The sequence below is a fragment of the Gracilinanus agilis genome, chromosome 1, assembly GCF_016433145.1.
Source record: "Gracilinanus agilis isolate LMUSP501 chromosome 1, AgileGrace, whole genome shotgun sequence".
Classification (NCBI taxonomy): Eukaryota; Metazoa; Chordata; class Mammalia; order Didelphimorphia; family Didelphidae; genus Gracilinanus; species Gracilinanus agilis.
The window spans coordinates 385,566,513-385,587,266 of NC_058130.1; the positions used below are offsets into that span (position 1 = coordinate 385,566,513).

At 38.4% G+C, this 20,754-nt stretch overlaps 1 protein-coding gene across 1 annotated transcript in view; it reads left to right on the forward strand.

Moving 5' to 3' along the window:
• Positions 1-20,754, forward strand: part of ADAMTS12 (ADAM metallopeptidase with thrombospondin type 1 motif 12) — a 561,778-nt gene that overhangs the window by 521,834 nt on the left and 19,190 nt on the right. Inside the window, exons 19-21 of the mRNA XM_044681474.1 lie at positions 463-1,641; positions 5,186-5,338; positions 17,063-17,236. Of these exons, the coding sequence (XP_044537409.1) occupies positions 463-1,641; positions 5,186-5,338; positions 17,063-17,236 (1,506 nt within the window). The remainder of the gene's footprint in view (positions 1-462; positions 1,642-5,185; positions 5,339-17,062; positions 17,237-20,754) is intronic.

The following is a 20,754-nucleotide window of genomic DNA, read 5'->3' on the forward strand; positions in this document are numbered from 1 at the left end:
CTAGGCCAACAGCAATATCTACATGACGCCAATCAAAGGCAATTCAGTCAGATTATTGGCCAATTCAGGGGAAAGAACAGGCAAGCCCCATATGGTAATGGATACATTTTGAGTCACTCAATATACTTGTTGAAATAGATTGAATGTTTTGACTCGATCAGGAATTCAGAATCAAGTCATAAAATCATAGAATCAGAGCTACCTAGAATTGGAAGGGACCTTAGAAGTTATCTGTTTAGTCCAATCTTCCTCCTCCTTCCCTAATATAGGAACTCCCTCTTAGCATTTCTGCCATATAATTAGTTAGGAATTTCCAGGAAATAGGACGGCTCTGGTTACAATTTTTTCTAAGTATGCTGTCCAATTTCCATTAGACTTTGAATGATTTATTTGATGCCCTAGGCACAAGGATCAATGTTTCTTCTCTCACTTAGAATAATTATTAACTTTCTTTTTATTCAGTGTACTGTTTCCTGTGGTGGAGGAGTGAGGATTCGAAATGTGACATGTGCCAAGAACAATGATGAACCGTGTGACTTCACAAAGAAGCCCAATAGTCGAGCCCTCTGTGGTCTACAACAGTGTCCTTCTGGCCGGAGACTGCTGATCCCTCCTCTGAAGCCCAAGAGAGGACCAATTTCCAATAGGAGAACTCTACCTAAGCCTAAATCAACTCCCTCAAGTCCCATCCCTCCCCCTACACTTAGTCCTAGAGTTCTGACCACACACATGATGCCTGAATCTGTGAGTCTGAATCCTATGACTACTATTACCACAAATCCTACCATGTCTTCCAAAGATCAAGATCCCGTAGGAGGAAAATTGCAAAACAATTCAATCCCATCTGAGCTAGACCCTCATATTTCCATTGTTCCCACTGAAAGCACATCCCAGCCAAATCCTGCTACTGGGTCTGTGAGTATCCAGCCAAAGAGCAAAAATGCAACTAGCAAAGGGAACATTTCCCATTCAGAAAGGACATCCGCCCCTAAAATGGACTTTGTGACCAAAACAGATGTCACCCCTGTGTTGCCATTCACCACAATCCCAGTGACTTTGCAGGTGACTCCTGTTTTTGACCACTTGCCTGAGGGGCCAGAAACAGAAGTTCACAGTGGCTCAGGAGAAGATAGTGACCAACATGTGGACAAAACTACAGATGGTCCTGTAACATGGACCAAGAGCAAAAGCCTCACAGACCAGTCTCCACCTACAAATGCCATAAATATGCCACTCCAGCCCCAACCAACACCCTCTCTCAGTGAGCCTGCCATGGGGCTTTCATTCAGCACAACAGCAGATGGGCTATCACCTTTAACAAGGACCAGCCAACAACCCACCACTCTCCAATATGCCACATCGGATGCCAGTGCAATAGTCAGCAAAAAGCCTTCCCTCCTACAGCTATCGGCAGAAAGAAAAATTGAACCAATGCTGCATGAGAAAGTGTCAACCCATATGGAGACAGAACCCGTGAACAACAAGACTCTGTCACAAAACCTTGAATCTGAGCTGACTGAGGAGGATGCAAAGAACTTGATTGCTGAGGGTTTTTTGCTGAATGCCACCAATTATAACCATCTCAGAATGCCCAGTCCAACACAGAGTACTGCCTACTGGATTGTGGGCAACTGGAGTGAGGTAAGAAGTTTCATTTGGATCACTGACTAATAAAATTACAGGATCATAACTGGAAGTGATCTTTGGGACCATTGAGTCTAACTCTTTCATTTTACAAATAAGGAAACTGAAACCCAGGGAAATTAAAGGCCTAAGGTAGTCCTGCAGCTTCTCTTGACATACAAAGTAATTATAGTCATTCAGTAAGCACTAGAGGTTGACTTTTAATTCAGTTCTTACTCTGAAACCAATACCCCTCAAGTAGGTCTGATGATGAACAGCAAAAAAGGCAGAAACTTTGCCATTCTTAGTGCCCATTTCACTAGAAAAAATTTCCATTTATGTAAATACCAGCAACTTTTTCTTGACCTGGCAAATCAGTTGGTACAGATCACCAGCTATATCAATGACTTTGGCTTCCATTTTCCTGGTCATATTTTGACAGAGGTTGGGGTGAGGATTATTCAGTCTTTCTTCTTTTCTTTATTTCATCAACATTAAGGGGAGACTCCTCCCTTCTGTGCCCCAGACTTGTGCCAAATTTAATATATAATATATTTGGCAAGGTCCTATTTTGCTATTAATTATATTCTTTCTTTGTTCCATCCTTGCCTATTGTCTGTTTTTTTTCAGGTGTTACCTAAATCAAAACTATGTCCATGACCAGGACAAGATTCAGAGCCCCAGAGACAATATGTGTTTATTTTCAGTACAATCATAGCATGGGAAAATGTGGGGAAATAGCAGTGGAAGGATGATATTCTGGAACTTATCTGTGAATCTGAAGTTTCTCTATCTGCCCTGCCCTACAGTGCTGTGCCCCTTCTGAGAAAATATTTTCACCTCTCTGCGTCCTTACATCAGGATCTAGTGATACATTAGCTTTGTGACCTTGGACCAGCCATTTCATCTCTTCATGCCTCAGTTTTCTGACCTCAAAAATGAGGGGATCAAATATAATGATCTCTAAGGTCCCTTAGCATTAACATCCAGAATCTAAAGTTAATTTCCTGACCTGAGGATTCTTGGTGACTCCCAAAAACATTCTACAAAAAAAGGCATCATTTAGAAATACCTTCCTTTAAATCCTTTAAATGGGTTCGACTGAAAAAATATATATGTATAACCCAGTGGAATTGCTTGTCAACTCTGGGAGTTAGGAGGGATAGGGGAAGGGAGAAAACATGAATCATGTAACCATGGGAAAAATGTTAATTTTAAAAAAGAAATACCTTCCTTTAATATCTATAGTCATGGTACCTCAAAAGAGCTCCACATAAAATCCGTGGATGGATGGTTCCTTTCATTCACAAAATTACAGAATGTCAAAACTAGAAGGGTCTTTAGAACTCATGTGGGTCAGCTCCCTCATTTTCTAATTGAGGAAAATAAGAACTAAGGAGAAGACTTCACCAAAATGGCATAGACAGTTCATTTATTTATACCTATATATACAGGGTAGCTAGTTGGCACAGTGGATAGAGGACTGGGCCTGGAATTAGACTCATCTTCCTGAGTTCAAATCTGATTTCAGACACTTACTAGCTGTGTGACACTGGGAAAGTCACTTAACCATATTTGCCTCAGTTTTTCTTCTATAAAATGAACTGGAGAAAGAAATGACAAACCACTCAGGTATCATTGCCAAGAAAACCCCTAATGGAGTCATGAAGAGTCAGGCATGACCACAAGAAAAAAGTGCTCGAAGTCAGATTGTGAAGGGTTTTCGCTGGAAAATAGAGCTTTCTCTTTTTGAGACACTAAGAAGCCATTCAGATTTCTTTTTTTATTTTGTTTTAATAAATTTACACAAGTTTTCTAAATTTATATGATTCTTGTTATCTCCCTCGCTTCTTCCTTTCACCCTCCCAGAGCTGAGAAGCAATTCAATCTGGGCTGTACATGTATTATCACTCAAAACATATTTCTATAATATTCATTTTTGTAAGTGAATAATATAAAACCAAAACCCCAAATCAAAAACCCAAATAAACAAGTGATTAATCATATGTTTTCATCTGCATTTATACTCCAGCAGTAGTGGATAGCATTCTTCTTCATAAGTCCCTCAAAATGTCCTAGATCATTTTATTGCTGTTAAAGTCCATCACATTTGATTATCCCACAATATTTAAGTTACTGTGTATAATGTTCACCTGGTTCTGCTTATTTCACTCCGCATCAGTTCATGGAGGTCTTTCCAGTTCTTTCTGAAATCATCCTGTTCCTTTTTCCTTATACCACAATAATATTCCATCACCATCATATACCACAATTGTTTACAATTCTTATAATGATAAACTACTGCCAGATTTTTTCATTTCTGCTGAAACTCCAGTTGAATAGTGCTTCTTCAGAAATGACAACTCCCCATTGACTTTTTCCTTCTATGTCTCTAAGAAGCTGTCACCTGTCATCCTGACTTTTGTTTTGCCACGCCATTGAAATTTGATTACTCACTCAGTTCCTCTTCAGATGTTGATAGGGAAACTTCTTTAACATCTCCATCTAGATTTCTGATTTTCCCTTTAAAATGTGTTGAAATGTAATTCCTGGTACATCATCTGCTTTACCAGCTGCATTTTCTTTGAGAGCCATTGCAAAGTCACAGTGAGCTATAATGGGGAATACAAGAAACCTCCTCAACTGATTCTTATTTACTCATCTTAAAAATTTAGAGTTAGAACTTTATAACCTCTGAAGTCTCCTGAAGTTTTATATATATATATAAACTGAATAGCCTCATTAAATGATGGAGAAATACAAAGGAACTTCCAGATATCTTCCTTCCTGTAAAGAAGTCTGGAATCCCATCCCAAGGCAGTCTGGGCTGAAGTGGGTTGCTCCATGTCACCATTCAAATTTCTTGAGGAGGAGTGGTGACATGGCTAGGCCTGTGCATTATTTAGGAATATGAATTTGGAAGTTGTTTTTAGGACTTTCACCCCAAATCTCAAAATTTTTTTAATGAAATGCATGAAAGTTTGTGTATTATTAAAAAGAATGCCCTAAGGAAACTGAATCTTGTTTTGATTGAAGACTGTAAGGTAGAGAAACTGAGAAAAAGCTAAAAACTCAAAGCCTAGAGCTAATAGAGCACTGTTAATGAGACAGTACAGACACAGCTGATTTGGGGAATTTAATCTCCAGTCTAAACTCCAAATTTAGCATTCTACCTACTAAATCATTCTGTGCTTTTAAAATTTTAGCTCTGACCTAATAGGATAAATGTTCATCCTCCTACTTTAATAAAAAGCTTTAGTTTTTCTTTCTTTCTTTTCTTTTTCTTTCTTATTTCTTCCTCTTTATTTTTCTTTCTTTCTTTCTTCCTTCCTTCCTTCCTTTCTTTCTTCCTTTCTTTTTCTTTTCTAATAGCCTCTGTATCTTTCCACTCCATTGTTTTCTCCCTGTCTGTGGAGAGGAGAAGCAAGTATTTCATCTTCTGTTTCTTGAGACTAAGATTAGTACTGTCATTCATCTAAAACCAGCAGTTTCTGCATTGCTTCTGCTTATGTCATCAGAGTTATTGTGTATTTTGCTCAGTCAACTCTTTTTCCTTTCCCAGTGTTCGACCACCTGTGGCTTGGGTGCTCTTTGGAGACATGTGGAATGCAGCACTCAGATTGACTCTGACTGTGAATCCATTCAGAGGCCTGACCCTGCAAAGAGATGTCACCTGCGCCCCTGTGCTAGCTGGAAAGTGGGCACCTGGAGCAAGGTAATGGATGCTCAGCTTTGTGCTAGGGAAACTACTCCCTAAAGATTCACAAGAAAGAAAAACAAACAAACACACACACACACACACACACACACACCTGCCTTCTTTCCTTTTAGTAGCATGGGCAGAACTTTTGTAGGAAAGAAACTTCAGAAAAATCTCGAGAGGTACATAAAAATGTTAGGAACAAAGACTGTTATAAGAATTTGCTTTAGGCTAGAGAACACAGAAAAAGTCAAAAACACTCCTTGCCTTCAAGGAAGAACATTTAAATAGCTATATACATATATATGGTCTTAAAATAGAAAGACATAAGTACCTGGAAGATGAGAAAATGTCTCCTGCAGACCACAGGAGTCTTGAAGAAAGCTAGGAAAACTATAAAATGAGTGTGAGAGAGCAGAGCAGAGCATTCCAGGTATGAGGGATATGCAAAGATCTGTATCTGGATTATAGAGCATGTAGAAGGAGATGTTAAGACACCTGGGAAGAGATGAAGAGACCAGGTTAGGAGGGGTTTTAAATGAGAAAATTTTATATTTAATCCTGTAAGTAGAAGAGAGCCATTGGCCTTTATTTTTGTTTTTCTGTCTTTATTTTTTTTATATTCATTTCTTAAAATTGCAAGTTATAAATTCTCTTTCCATTTAGAAGGCAAGCAATATGTTATCAGTTATACATTTGAAGTCATGCAGAACACATTTCCATGTCAGCCATGTTGCCAGAAAAATGAAAAATAAAAGTCAAGAAACATAAAGAGTGAAAAAAGCATGCTTTAATCTGCACTCAAAATTCTCTCTCTGAAGGCAAATGGGATTTTTCATCATGCATCCTTTAGAATTGTCTGGGATCACTGTTTTGATCAGAATAACTAATTCTTTCACAGTCGGTCATCATATAATATTGCTGTTGCATGTACAATATATTCCTTCTGCTCACTTCACTTTGCATCAGTTGATATAAATCTTCTGAGGTTTTTCCGAGAGTTTTTCTGTTCATCCTATCTTATAGCACAGTAGAATTCCATTAACATCCCATAACACAACTTGTTAGTCATTCCCCAGTTCACGAGCATCTCCTCAGTTTGCAGTTCTTTGCTGCCACCAAAAAACAACAACACTATAAATGTTTTGAACACATAGATCCTTTTCCTTATTCTTTAATCTTTTTGGGATACAGATTTAATGGTATTATTGCTGAACCATAGGGTATACACAGTTTTTTAGTCCTTTGAGCATAGTTCCAAATTGTTATCCAGAATGGTTGGACCATTTCACCACTCCACCAAGAGTGGTTTAATGTCTCATTTTTTCCCACATCACCTCCAGCATTAAACTTTTTCTTTTCTGAACTGTTGACTAGTCTGATAAATGTGAGGTGGTACTTAATGTTTGTTTTCTCTAATCAATTATTATTTAGAGATTTTTTTTCATGCGACTATTGATAGTTTCCCAAACCAGGCTAGTCTTTGGTTTATAATGACTTAGAACTCTATTTTCACCATCCCTCCCTTTTCCTGGTAGGGAATTACATCTCTCCAGCTCCAGGCCCAATGACTGATATGTTTCATCACAGTTGTCAACCACCAGAGATGCTGGGAATATGGGAGGGAGGATGGAATGGATAGGCATATATAGATGTCAATTAGCAATGACAGAAAAGTTCATAACATTCTGTGAAGCAGATAAGGAATAGAGAAGCTCTAGGAAAAGAGATCTACTTTTGATTAATAGGCAGGACCCTCTTCAAGAAAGAATCTCCTATTGCAAGAAACTAACTGTTGATCTCTTGGAACAGATCCTTACCACCTCCATCTCAACAAGGAACACTATAGACAGAACCATAGACCTTTCCTTCATTTTGGTATCTATTTTTCCAAGGGAAGGACAATTTTCTTTCTGATCTCTGGAATAGGAGAGGATGAAAGTGTCTGGAAAAATTGGAAAGGAAGTTAAATTTGTGTTTGGTACCCTCTTACCTCCCTTTTTATACATCTCTATCACCTGATAAATCTCCTCTACCATCCAGAGTCCTAGTATCCTCATCTTGTCTCCACAGTAATACCTTACTTTCCCTCCTTCCTATAATACTGTATATGCCAAAAATTTCTTCCTTCTCTTTACTCTCGCCCTTATAAATCAAAACTTTCAATCTCTTAATGAGTTGATACTGGCTATCCCTAGATTTTAGCAAATTATAGTCTATCATAATAGTTTTTGTTTTTAAACCTTAACCTTCCATCTTAGAATTAATACCATCTATTGGTTCCAAGACAGAAAAGTAGTAAAGGCTAATATAATAATAATAGGGAGCCAGGGGGCAGCTGGGTAGCTCAGTGGAGTGAGAGTCAGGCCTAGAGACGGGAGGTCCTAGGTTCAAACCTGGCCTCAGCCACTTCCCAGCTGTGTGACCCTGGGCAAGTCACTTGACTCCCATTGCCCACCCTTACCAATCTTCCATCTATGAGACAATACACCAAAGTACAAGGGTTTAAAAAAATAATAATAATAGGGAGCCAGCAACCAATGTTATGATTGAAGGGAGAGAGAAAGAGTCTATGTGGTGACTCTCCTCCAGCACTCCCCTCAGGCTGACTATACACTGGAAGACTTCGAGGGGGTGTCACCCCAAAACTGGGTGACCTGGATGGTCATGCCACCCTACAGGAGTTTGGGGCAAGGCTTCCCTATAAGATGAGGTATGTGGTACCCCAATCCCATTCTGAATGAGGACAGGGTTCATACAAGCCTCTCCCGAGGTCAGTCAACTTCACAGTGGGTGGTCCGGCTCCAAGATGGAGGCAGCCAGACCAAGCTGTGGTTCCCCTCTCCCTCGTTGTCTCTCAGACACTTTGGAACACTATCTGACTAATGAATGGTTTTTATTATTCACAATTCAGGGATTGGGGAAAGGAGTGAAGAGCAAAGGGATTTGGGGGTGCCCTCTTCTCTATTTCTATGGGGTCTCTCACTCAGGAGGGAACCTTTGGGGTTCCCACTCCCAATCTTCTTCCCCACCCCTTCTCCTTCTGTTTCTATTTCTATCCTTTTCCATAATTGTAAGTTTTGATGAAAGGGGGTGTAGAAAATATAGGCAATGGAGGGCACCAGAGATGTTAAAATATAATCTAAATAGTTGTGGGTACACACACTGGGTTGTAGGAGAGACTGGACCAGGATAAAGAGTTCTCTGGATTTATCACAGGAATGGCAGTTAGTTTTAACTGTCACCCTGCTCTCCCTAGGCCAGAGTCTAGAAACAAGCAGGCAAGGTAAAAGGGGTTTAACAGCTTTAATTGTGTTTAACTAAAAGGTGGGAAAGGGATTTCTATACTTAAAATCTAAAGGGCAAAACCACAGGACAAGGGGAGGACTTATTTCTACACTAATCTAAGTGCTCTAACAGGCAGGGCCCAAGAAGCAGTGCAGTCTCTGGGAGCTGATTCAAGCCTGATGCCAGCCAGACTTGAACAGCACAGCTATGGATCAGAGGGGTAGCTTTGAGGGTTCTCACAGTTTTCCAAAGAGGTTCACAGGATTCCAAAATCCTAGGTGGTCCAAGATAATCAAGAAGAGTGAGTGAACTTGAGGTGATGTCCACCACGTCTCAAATTCCTCCTCTGCTTGGTTCTGCTCTCCTCCTCTGCTAGGTCTTCTCCTCTTTCCTGGAAATCCACCTCCACTCAGGATCCCAAAAAAATCAGGAAGCAGGGTCTGAGATCTCCCTGGGCTAGCAACAGTTTTTGCCTACCACTAATGGAGTCTCTCAGGGCACCGACACACTTCCTCCTCCTTCATTCTATCCTAGAATGCTCCAGGCTTCCTGCTAGTCAACCTTAATATTTAATTAACTAACTAATCTTCCTCACAACAAGGGTCTCTCAGCAAGGTTGGGTACTGGGAGAAGGAGACTAAGAGATCACTCGCCCAAAATGGAGTCCAAAAACTTAGCTGTCTCAATGATTGAAGACTTGCTGGGTGAGATGCGATGGAATCTTTGACCAGGGAATCAGGGTTTCAATGTCCAAAGAAAGATCCTCAGGAAGCCCTCAGGACTGGCTCCGAGCTGGGATGTCCTCCTCCTCTCTCCTCCCATTCCTTTACCAGAAGCCCCTCTTCTCTCCTTCCTCCTCCAGAGAATCTCTCAGAATCCCCTCTGGTCTCTCAACTGTCAGTAACTGTCACCAACTGTCAGCAAGTCCTTCTCTGGCTCCTTTTGTCCCATCCACCTTGCACAAATCCAATCCTTACACTAGGCAATGGTAGTTAAATGACTTGCTCATGTTCACACAATTAGAAAGTGTCTGAGGCCAGTTTTGAACCAATGATTTCCTGTCTCTAGGCCTAGTTCTCACTACACTGAGCCACATAGCTGCCCTTTCTCATAATAGTCTTGTGGAAAAAATGGAAAGATGTGGGCCAGATAATAGTACAATTTTATAGATTCAGAAATGGTCGCATGGATATACACAAAAAGTAATTAATGATTTTATATCAACTATTAAGAGATGAAAATCCCCATGCTTGTTTCTATGCTTGTCAATTTTTAAAAATGACTTGAGTAAAGATAGATAAGATGACTTTCAAATATGTAGATAATACAAAGATGGGAAGGATAGCTAACATACTGAAGAACTGTCAGGACCTTTAATGGCTTGAGCATTTAGTTGAATAATTATAAAATTGTACACTTGGGTTCAAAAGTTAACTTTCCAATTCAACACGGAAAAATCATGGCAGAAGGCATAGTCTGAAAATGATCTGGGGGTTTTAGCCAAATCATGTTTGGAGTGTTATGTTCAGTTCTGGGCTTCACATTTTAGGGAAGACATTGGAAAGAAGAAGATAAAGGAGGCGGGTCTAGTGCCAGGCAGCTAGTTGTCTTGCTTGTTGACTAATAGATAAATCAGAATGATGAGGGGCCTGAGTTCATGCATTTTAAGGATTGTTATAAAGAACTAAGCATGTTAAGCCTAGAGAAAAATGAACTCATACATTATAGCCATCTTCAGAGATCTGAAGTGTTGTCACCTTTGAAGAGAGACCAGGTCATGTTTGTTCATCCTCAGAGAGAACCAAGGACACTTGGTGCAAGTTGCAAAGGTGCAGAAATGTATGTTTGATTTAAGAAAGTTTCCTAACAGCTATGGCTATAAAAAAGCAAAATGGACTACCTAGGGAAATAAGAATTTTACCCCTCTCTGGAGAACTTTTGACAAAGTCTTGAATAGGTCAGGTATAATATAGAAAGATAATATGAAAAGGATTTGTTCAAGTAGGAATGGGCCTAGCTAACATCTGATTTTTTCCATCATATATTAAAAATAAAGAAATTTGGTTAAATAATTTATGACTAAAATTATTATTAGAAAACATGATTCTTCTCTTTATTTGCCAGGAATATTTAAATTTTAAAGGAATATGCTTACTAAACCAAATTAATTGCTAATTTTTGAAATGTGTCAGATACTGAAACTAATAATTTCAATGAATTATCAAAGATATTTGGGGCCTAGGCAGGAGAGCTGTTAGAGTGAAAGTCTAATATCTCTCTATTCATGGATCTCAGATCATTTAGCAAGGGTTTTCTGAGAAGAGGTTTGTAGACTTCACTAGAATTTACCAAAAAGGTTCACAGTGTAATAAAAGTTAAGAATTCCCCTCTTCGAAAGGTCCTCTGAGTAGCTATTTATCCTGCCTAGTTCCTCTTTCCCCTCCTCCCATGGAAAACCAGTAACATTTTTGTTTATCCTGGCTACTGCAGTAGCACCTTTGTTCCTTGGGGCCAGTACTTTCCCTGTTCTTTTATTCTTCCTCCTTTGGTCTTTGACTATGACCCAGGTTTGTACATAGAAGACCTATCTCTGGCTAGAATGAGAAAAAAAATTCAAACCTTAATTCCATCTTGAATAGGTCCAGCTTACCATAGGTTTGACTAATTGAAGGAGTATCAGCTTTACTGAGATGTTCTTGGGGCACTAACTGAACTCTGTTTGTGTTAGGTTTCATAACTTGTTTTATGGTCATTCTCATAACTTATTCACAATGGCAGAAGCATTGGTAGGGAGCTGGAAGGAATGGGAAAAGATGAGTTAAATAAGAAAATGCCTATCTCTCTCACTAATACTTCATTCCTTTCCCCCATGGTCCACAAGCATTCTTTCTCTGTCTCCTTCTCTGTCTCTCTGTGTCTCTGTTTCTGTCTCTTTCTCTTCTAAATATATCTCTCTCTTTTTCTTCTCTTTCCTTATCTTCTCTCCCCCTTCTCCCACATTTGCATAATCCAGGAAAGCAAATTCCTATACAGGCCATGTCCAAAAATGTATCTCTTCCTGAATTTTAAATCCATCACCTCTCTAGTGGGTGGTGTGATTCATCTTCAAGCCCTCTAAATTAATGACTTATCATTATATTAATCAGAGTTCTAAAGTCTTTCTAAGTTGTTTTTCTCTATAATGTTGTTTTCATTATATAAATTGTTCTCCTAGTTCTGCTACTCAACATATTACTTTCCTTTCCTCCTCCTCCCCACTCACTACCTCCAAGAAGAAATTTTTCTGAAAATCCCCCAGCATCAAAGTCTTTTAAAAATGGAATATTTCCTGGGGTAGCTGGGTAGCTCAGTGGATTGAGAGTCAGGCCTAGAGACTGGAGGTTCTAGGTTCAAATCTGGCCTCAGACACTTCCCAGCTGTGTGACCCTGGGCAAGTCACTTGACCCCCATTGCCTACCCTTACCACTCTTCTGCCTTGGAGCCAACACATAGTATTGGCTCCAAGACAGAAGGTAAGGGTTTAAAAAAAATTTTAATGGAATGTTTCCAAAAGATACATTTAACATATGCAGGTCCTTTAGAATGGAAAAGAAAAGACAGGTTGGGGGAAGATAACTAAATAATAGAATCTAAGTCTATGGAGAGTAATTTACCCCATGACCAACTGCTTGTCTTTGGAAATCTTAATGATTTTGAACCTCGGATGATGATATTTAGCTGTCTAGATTGGTTTTTATGATGTTCTCCTTCTTCAACTTCTCTTTATATATGGTTTAATGTCTTTGAGACCAGTGTTTTGGTGTGAGAACAAGTCAGGAATAGAGTGATCAGCTAACCACCTTATTCTGTTTATTAAGGTAAATTTATTGAGTTAGGCAAACTTTTTTAACCTAAGCACACCTTGAAACCAGTGGAAATTATTACCATGGTCTTAAGCCTCCTGCTGCTAATGAATTTAACTTGAGAACACATTGGAATGATTTCATAGATCATAAAAATGCCAGGAAAAAAAGAATTGTGATTTCATTTCAGTCTCACCACTGGCTCCAGCCAGCCAGTGGCATTTGTCATTCTAACTTGATTTGGTTTGGAAATTATATCAGTTGAGTAAATACACTGCAGTAGCTGGAAAATTATTGGTCTGGTCAGTAGCAATGGTTACATCATCAACCATTTTCATTAGACCAGCCCCTGCCTTCTGTCTGATCCTTGTCCTCTTTCGTTAGGAAGCTCATAGATTAAGGAAAAAAAAGACTCATTCAGGCACTGTGAAGATGAACTTAGGCAATTGGCAGTCAGTACACAAAGGCAAAACAGTGTTAGAAGTGGAGTGATTTAATATGTCATCACTTCCCTCTCACTAACTCAATTTGGGGCTTTTTGAAAATGTAATTGAGGAGTCAAATAGTCAGGGAGCATCTTAGGCAATTATTGTCTTTAGTATCTTAATAAGTTTCATTTCTCATTGTAAATAAACGTATTCTTTGACAAAAGAATAATAATAATTTAAAAATTAAATTTAAGAAGAGAATGTGGCAACAAATGGAAAAAGTCAGAAGACCCCATAGTTTATGAATGTCTTACAAATTTTTACTATGGAGAGTCTTCACTTTTTTTTTTTGCAGTCATATTTGCCTAACATTTGTTGGTGAGAGACAAATGACTGCTTTATGTGGAAGTCATTATTACATTTCCTTGTTTGTTCTGGTACTAATATTAAATTGGCAGTTGTTTTTTCTAGATATGTTCATTGTACTTCATGGAAATGGAAGTTCTACAGTGTGCTTTTTTGAACTATTGGGCCAGAGTTGATCTTTCTTTACTTTTTTATTCCCCTTGAAAAAACAGACACTTTATTTATAGGAAGTGAGAACCATGCATCTGTGCCCCCTTCACTTGATCTCCGAGTTACATACTAAGACTTGAAAGCTAAATGACTAGAATATTTCTCCAGCACCTCACAGAGAGAGGGGGAATAAAATATTTCAGTAGCTCTTCGTGTTATTGTTCTTTGTTTCAGCCATGTCTGACTCTTCATGACCCTATTTGGAGTTTTCTTGGCAAAGATACTGGAGTGCTTTACCATTTCCTTCTCCAGCCCATTTTACAGATGAGGAAATTAAGAGTAATGAACTTACATGACTTGCCCAGGGTCACATAGCTAGTAAATATCTGAGGCTAGATTTGAACCTCTAAAGTTCAAGTGCTGATTCCAAACCTAGCATTCCAGTCACTGCTCCACCTAGCTACCCATAGTCCTTTATAGGATTCTAGATTTCAAACCAGAAAACATCTTAGAGGTTATCTAGTCCAACTCATTCTTCCCTGTTTTACAGAGGTTAAATGACTAGTCCCAAGCCATCTAGGTTATATGTGGCATGGCTAGAATTTGAACATAGGTTTTATAACCTCAGATTGAATGTCCTTTCCATTGAACTCATTTAGTGACCAAAGGAAGAAGAAATCCTTTGGTGAAAAGATAGTCTCAATTCTCTCTCCCGGTCAGTACAGTCATTGATATCTTCCACAATGCCTCATCCCTTAGACATTTTAATCTTTTTTACAGAACAAAACGAGGCTAGGATTAATATGGTAGCAGCGAGGGTCATGCCCTTCATAAGAATACATCTTCCCCCTAATTAAAAATTGACACAATTATCATTGACAAAAGGCATGAAAGATTCGAATTAGCATTTACTGTTTGGTGTATGAGGGATGCTATCTGAGTGGCCAATGGGTGACTGATGAACTTTGGGAACTGAGAGAGATATGATCTGCCACCAAGATTGTGATAGCAGATTGTGAAGATTTAGAAGTCAGTAGACCTAGGTCACCACATTTTTTTCATTATTTCCCTTAATATTCTTGATCTTTTGTTCTTCCAAATGAACTTTGTTATAGTTTTTCTAATTCAGTAAAAAATTATTTCTTGGTAGTTTGATAGGTATGGCACTAAATAAGTAAATTAGTTTGGGTAGGATTGTCATTTTTATTATGCTAGCTCATCCTACTCATGAGCAATTAATGTTTTTCCAATTATTTAGAACTAGTTTTAATTGTGTGGAAAGTGTTTTGTAGTTGTGTTTATATAATTCCTGTGTTTGTGTTGGCAGATAGATTCCTAAGTATTTTATATTATCTAGAGTGATTTTAAATGGAATTTATCTTTCTACCTCTTGCTTCTAGGATGTGTTGGAAATATATAGAAATGCTGATGATTTCTGTGGGTTTATTTTGTATCCTGCAACTTTGCTAAAGTTGTTGATTATTTCCACTAACTTTTTGGTCAATTTTCTAAGATTCTTTAAGTAGACCATCATGTCATCTGCAAAGAGTGATAACTTAGTCTCCTCATAGCCTATTTAAATAACTTCAGTTTCTTTTTCTTCTCTAATTGCTATTGCTAGTGTTTCTAGTACAATGTTAAATAATAGAGGTGATAATATAAGTCAAATCCAAGCAAGGCTGTTTAAGCAAGTGGAAGTAACAGGTACCAAAGGTTTAGGAAAGCAGGTGAACAATGTTCAAATTCTAGGAAAGACAGAATAGAAGAGAAGGAACATTGAACTTGCAGTCAGAATAACAGGATTCTGATCCTGGGCTTGGAATTCACTAGCTTTACATCCTTTGTCTGAAATGTCTATTTTTTTATATATATATGAGGATTTGTATTAGATGACTTCCAAGGAGCTCTGAGTCTAAAATTCTATGAATTTCACAGTAGAGAATTAGTAAGACACACGTTAGCAAACAATTGTCAAGCTTTGATTATAGGGCAAAGACTCTTTGTCCTGTCCTATATTATATCTATTATATCATCTTCTGGGCATGGGTAGTCCTAGACCCACAAGTGTAGCTCTTTAGCAGAACATCATTTTTTTAAAATTAAATTTTTTTCAGTTACATATTGAGATAATTTTTGATAATTATTTTCTGACATTTTGCTATTAATATTCTCTCCTTCCCTCCTTCTCACCTTCTCCAGGACAAATGCTCTGATATAGGTTATTATAATTGCTTTCATGTAATACACATTTTCATATCCCCCATGTTGTGACTTAAGAAACATATCACATACACAATTTAAAAAAACTTGAGAAGAAAATAAAGTTAAGAATGATGTGCTTTTATCTGCAATCAGATTCACCAATGGTTCCTTCTTTGGCTGTGGACAGCATTTTTTTTATCATGAGTCTGTTGAGGTTATCTTGGAACCTTGTTTTTCTGGTGATCATTTCTTCCTTCACAGTTGATCATCAAGCAATATTTCTGTAACTGTATACACTGTTATCTTAATTCTGTTCACTTAGTTTTGCATCAGTTTATATAGGACTTTTGAGGTTTTAGCAGGTCTTTTAAATATAGCCTGAAAGAGGTCTGATGAATCCTACCTTTGATTGAAGTAGGTATAGTACTGGCAAGATGACCTCTTCCATTTTCAACAGTCTAATATTTTGAGGTGTTATGGTGATGACAAAGAGGGAGGGGAGGGAATAAGCATTTGTGTAGTACCCATTATATGCCATAATTCCATCTACAAGGCTCCTTTCTGGCACAGAACAGGAATGAGGTCTTTTTAAGTAGAGAAATCATCCCTGGGAAGGCTAAAAGGCCAAGAAGAAAAAGCTATTCATAGGAAACAGTAAACAAGGTGCAAAGCTAGAGGTAAGATGAGGCAGTTAGTTATCTGCCTCCCTGTCACTAGAGGAAATGAAGGGGAAATTAACAGTTTTATATGTGACTGCTGTTCATGTCCCAGGGCAGAAATACTGTAGTTCAGCTTTCTGAAAATGGTTTTAATAAAATAAAAGGGGCATAAAAGGGGATCCCAAATATTATTTTTAGAATAATTTATTTTAAATTACTTTAAGACCTGTGGAAGAAAAGAAAAAGTACATTATTTTATTATTCATAATTTTAACCCCATGATATTGAGTGAAATATAAAATAAAACTTCACACATAAAATATTAAACCAAAGATTTAGGTACTGCTTGTGTGTACATGCCCACTACTGAAAAAAACTGGGGCAAGAGAGTAAAAAGGAGCCATTTTGTAGCAAAGCCAAAAGTAGAGTGAGGACTCACATTTTTTGAGACTTCCATTCTGCTTTGTTTCAAATTCAGTTTCAGCCCTCAAAGTTGGTCCCATACATTGGTCTGACAGAGCACAAAATTTGACAAACTTTCTAAGTATGTATGCATATTGTCTGTATTTCCTGATAAATAGTGTTCCTCTGATTTCTCTCTCTATTTCTTTGAGAAGGACAAAAGACATTTTTAAGATTAAGTCATTCTTTCTTCCTAAAGGTAAATTATATAATTTAACTACAAGCAAGGAAAAGCTTTCCATTAGTCTTATGGAACTTGTCACCTGAGAAGACACTGACCATGAAACAAGTAGAATCCTGACTGTCCAACACCCCATTCTTTTTGTTCTCATTCTCTTCCAGTGCTCCCAAAATTGTGGTGGGGGCATCAAAGTCCGTGAGGCTCGGTGTGTGAATAGCCATGACCATCGGAACCTGAGGCCATTTCATTGCCAATTACTTGAAGACAAGCCCCAACTGAGCACCACTTGTAACATGGAGCCCTGCCTAGAGTGGAAGACAGAGCCCTGGAGCCAGGTATATTTGATGACCACAGCCTCTTAGAAGCCACAGCTAGCTGACAATAGCTTTTGTGAACTGAGAATAAAAGGAAAACACATAACTAGGGTCATGGATCCAGGGCCAAGAGGGTCCTCAGAGGCCATCAAGTCCAGACTCCTCTCTAATTTTTCAGATGTAAAGTCTGAGGTCCAGGTAGGTTAAATGATTTTCCCAATCTCACTGAGTGTCAGAGGTGAGATTTGAACTCAGGTTCTCTGAAGCCAGTGGTCATAGCATACTCTCTCCTTGATGGTGATGTGTCACTGATGGGGAAAAGTCAAAATGGACCTGAATTCCCCTATGTGCTTAGAATGAGTATAGATATACAACCATATGCTTGTTATTATTTAGAAGATCAAATGCTTGATTAAGACTCAAGGTTTTATTAATGTGTTCTAGGCATGCTAAACACTAGCATATGAAAAAATAAATATAGAGTTTCTTTCATTAAGGAGCTTATATTCTAATAAAGGCAGGTGCTCTGGTGGCTGGAGAAGGGAGTTCTGCTCTAGATAGTGGCAGGGATTGTTAGTGGAACCAAAGAGTAGTAGATTGTCATTGTTGTGACCCTTCTAGTAGCAATGGAAGTATTAATTTATTGTTACCAGGATGAGGAGTAGAAAGGGGGGAAAGAAGGGCTTTTGTTTAGGATCAGAACAGTTGGTAAGATATCTTCACTATGTAGGTTTGGTGCTTTGGTGAAAAGTGAGATGATCTATGAAGCAGGTTTTAGATTTGGATAGAGATAACATGCATTGAGGTGAAGTTTTATTCAACCACCAATTAAGACATTTCGGTTGGAGAGTTCTGAAACTTGAGGTCTAGAGGTCTAGTAGCCATGAGGTAACTAGAATTGGGGAAATTCTGACTCCTAATAATCCAATGGGACAACCAGGAAGGAATGATACACATTATAAGACCCAGTAAGAAAAATAGGAGAGCACGATCTTCATTGGAAAGTCATATGGGAAAGAATCATTTTCTTAGTCAGTAGCAAAATTCCAGTGTGCTTCCAAATCTCTCCATCTACCAAAATATCTGCTGCCTTCATGCTGTCTTCCTTCCTTCACTTTGTGGTGAGCTATCTGTGAAGCATATCACGTGCCCCATCCACATTGTCCTTTTAATGACAATGATATTTGTGCTAAATGTTTTGTTTTCATTTTCATTCTGGCTAAGTGGATCATGGATCATTGTGCTATAAAAATTACTGCAACCTCTTTGCTAATGATGGAGGTACAAGTTGGTCGTTGTTCTCTTTACCTGGGAAGCACCCTTGGTGATACATCTGTTGTTCTCTGTAGCTGGGCGTGATGACTGCCCTAGGTTTCTAGCACATTTAGTGTTTTTGAGGGGATGATGATACTTGTAGTCAAAGTGATCTTCCTACCAACTTCCTACTAGTACTTCCTACTAATTAGGTTTTGTCCTATCACTCCCCTATTCAATAAAGCCAGTGGCTCTCTATTACCTTCATGATCAAATATATTCCCCCAACCTTTCCAATCTTCTTCAACTCTAGTACTCTAAAATCCAATTCCTGTGATCTTGCTCTTTGTCACACAGATGTTTCTATTTCCTGACATTTTTATTGACTATCTCCCATATATGAAATTTTCTCCCTCCTTGTCTCCTTCTCTTGGCTAAGTCCCAGCTAAAGATCTATCTTCTGCAAAAAAAAATCTTTCCTGTCCCAGCTAAAATCCCATCTTCTGCCAAAAAAAAACCCTTTCCTGATCCTCTCTAATAGTTGTATCTTTTCTTTGTTGATTATTTCCAATTTATTCTGTAAAAAGCTTGTTTGTAAATAATTGTTTACATATTGTTTGTCCCATTAGATTGTGAGCTCCTTAAGAGCAAGGGTTGTATTTTCACTTTTTGAAAATCTTTTTTTTAATATCCCCAGGACTTAGCACAGAGCTTGCTTATAACAGACACTTAAATATTTCTTGACTGATTACTATTTATCTTAAAGGGTTGTTTTAAGGTACAAAAACACATGAAAAATATTTCAAATCACTTAAAATGCTACATAAATAGGGTTGTATAAATAAGAATAACTTTTGGATATTACTATATCGTTATCAACCTCATTTGTCTGAGATTCTTCATTTTAGCTATATGATAGACTCATTTCTTTTTCTGGTTATAACTTTTCTTGGTGATATCTTTTAGACCATTTCTTGAGTACCTAAGGTGATATTCTGCAGCTTCCTTGTGTCGACCGTACATCTTGCTCCATTAGGTCACCAAATTTTTTTTAATAAAAACTCTTACCCTCTACCTTAGCAGTAAGGGCTAGACAATGAGGATTGAGTGATTTGCCTAGGATCACACAGCTAAGAAGTACCTGAGGCCAAATCTGAACCCAGGACCTCTGTTTCTAGACCTGACTTCACAGTGCACTGAGCCACCTAGCTATCTACCTGAAATTTATATGCTTTGGACATTATTCTATGATTTTAAATCAGATAGCACTTCCAGGTCACATGAGCAACAAGACAGAAGACTAGGCATTTTCTTTGAACCCCGTGACTTCTCAAACCTTTCCAAAACAGAAGTTATACACCAAAAATAAAGCAACTTCTGCCGTCATGATCTAAAGACTCCCAGAATCCAAAAGAAGGTTTAAAACAAACCCAGGGACTGTCAGTGACCTTGAGCTAATATAGCAGCACCCCTTCCTCACCTCCCATGCTACTGGAAGGGAGGCTGCACTATCAGAATTAAGAAAACAACACAAGCTTACATCGGAACCCTCACCTACATCCCAGTCCCTCCTCCCATTTCCTTTTTACAGTGCTATCGAAACCCTAGCTCCAGGCTGTGGAAGTTTGCTCAAGCCTCAACAGTCAACTTGACTATAGTCACTCAGAAGCAAAAATCTGCTGAAACCCAGAAACACCAGTGCTGCACAGTTCTGAATGGTTGATGCTGGGGAAAAGAGGTTCTGAGCTGCTTGTGCTGACCCAGAGAACTTTGGAGCAGAGGGAGCGAGATGGATTGTGAGAATGGGAAAGTAGGCACGGAAGGAGCTCTGTAGCACTTCACCTAGCCAGGGACAAAGAGAATGACATCCAGCTGAGTCTCATCATCCATCCAAAAGTCACTTGGCTTTTGAACTGTCAATCATTCAACATGGGGGGAAAGCTGAGATGCTTTGAGATCCAACCCTCCAGGAAATTACAGTCAGAGAGGAGAGAGTTAGGAAGGGAGTGTTGAGGTTAATAAGGAGGGAAATGACTAAAAAGTACCAAAGATTTCAGGAAGAAAAAAACTAAAAGGCCTTGAACACAAATAGCTAAATCAATTGGAAAGAAATTAACAACAGAAAGAAATATGATCTTGAGATCTAGTGAATTAATTCAGTTAGCTATAAGTAAATAATGCAAAACAAATGAAAATGATCCAACATTTGATGAGACAGAGGACCCTGTGGAGTTTGAAGAGAACATGGAACAACCATTTTGAAAAGCAATTTGGAATTATGCAAA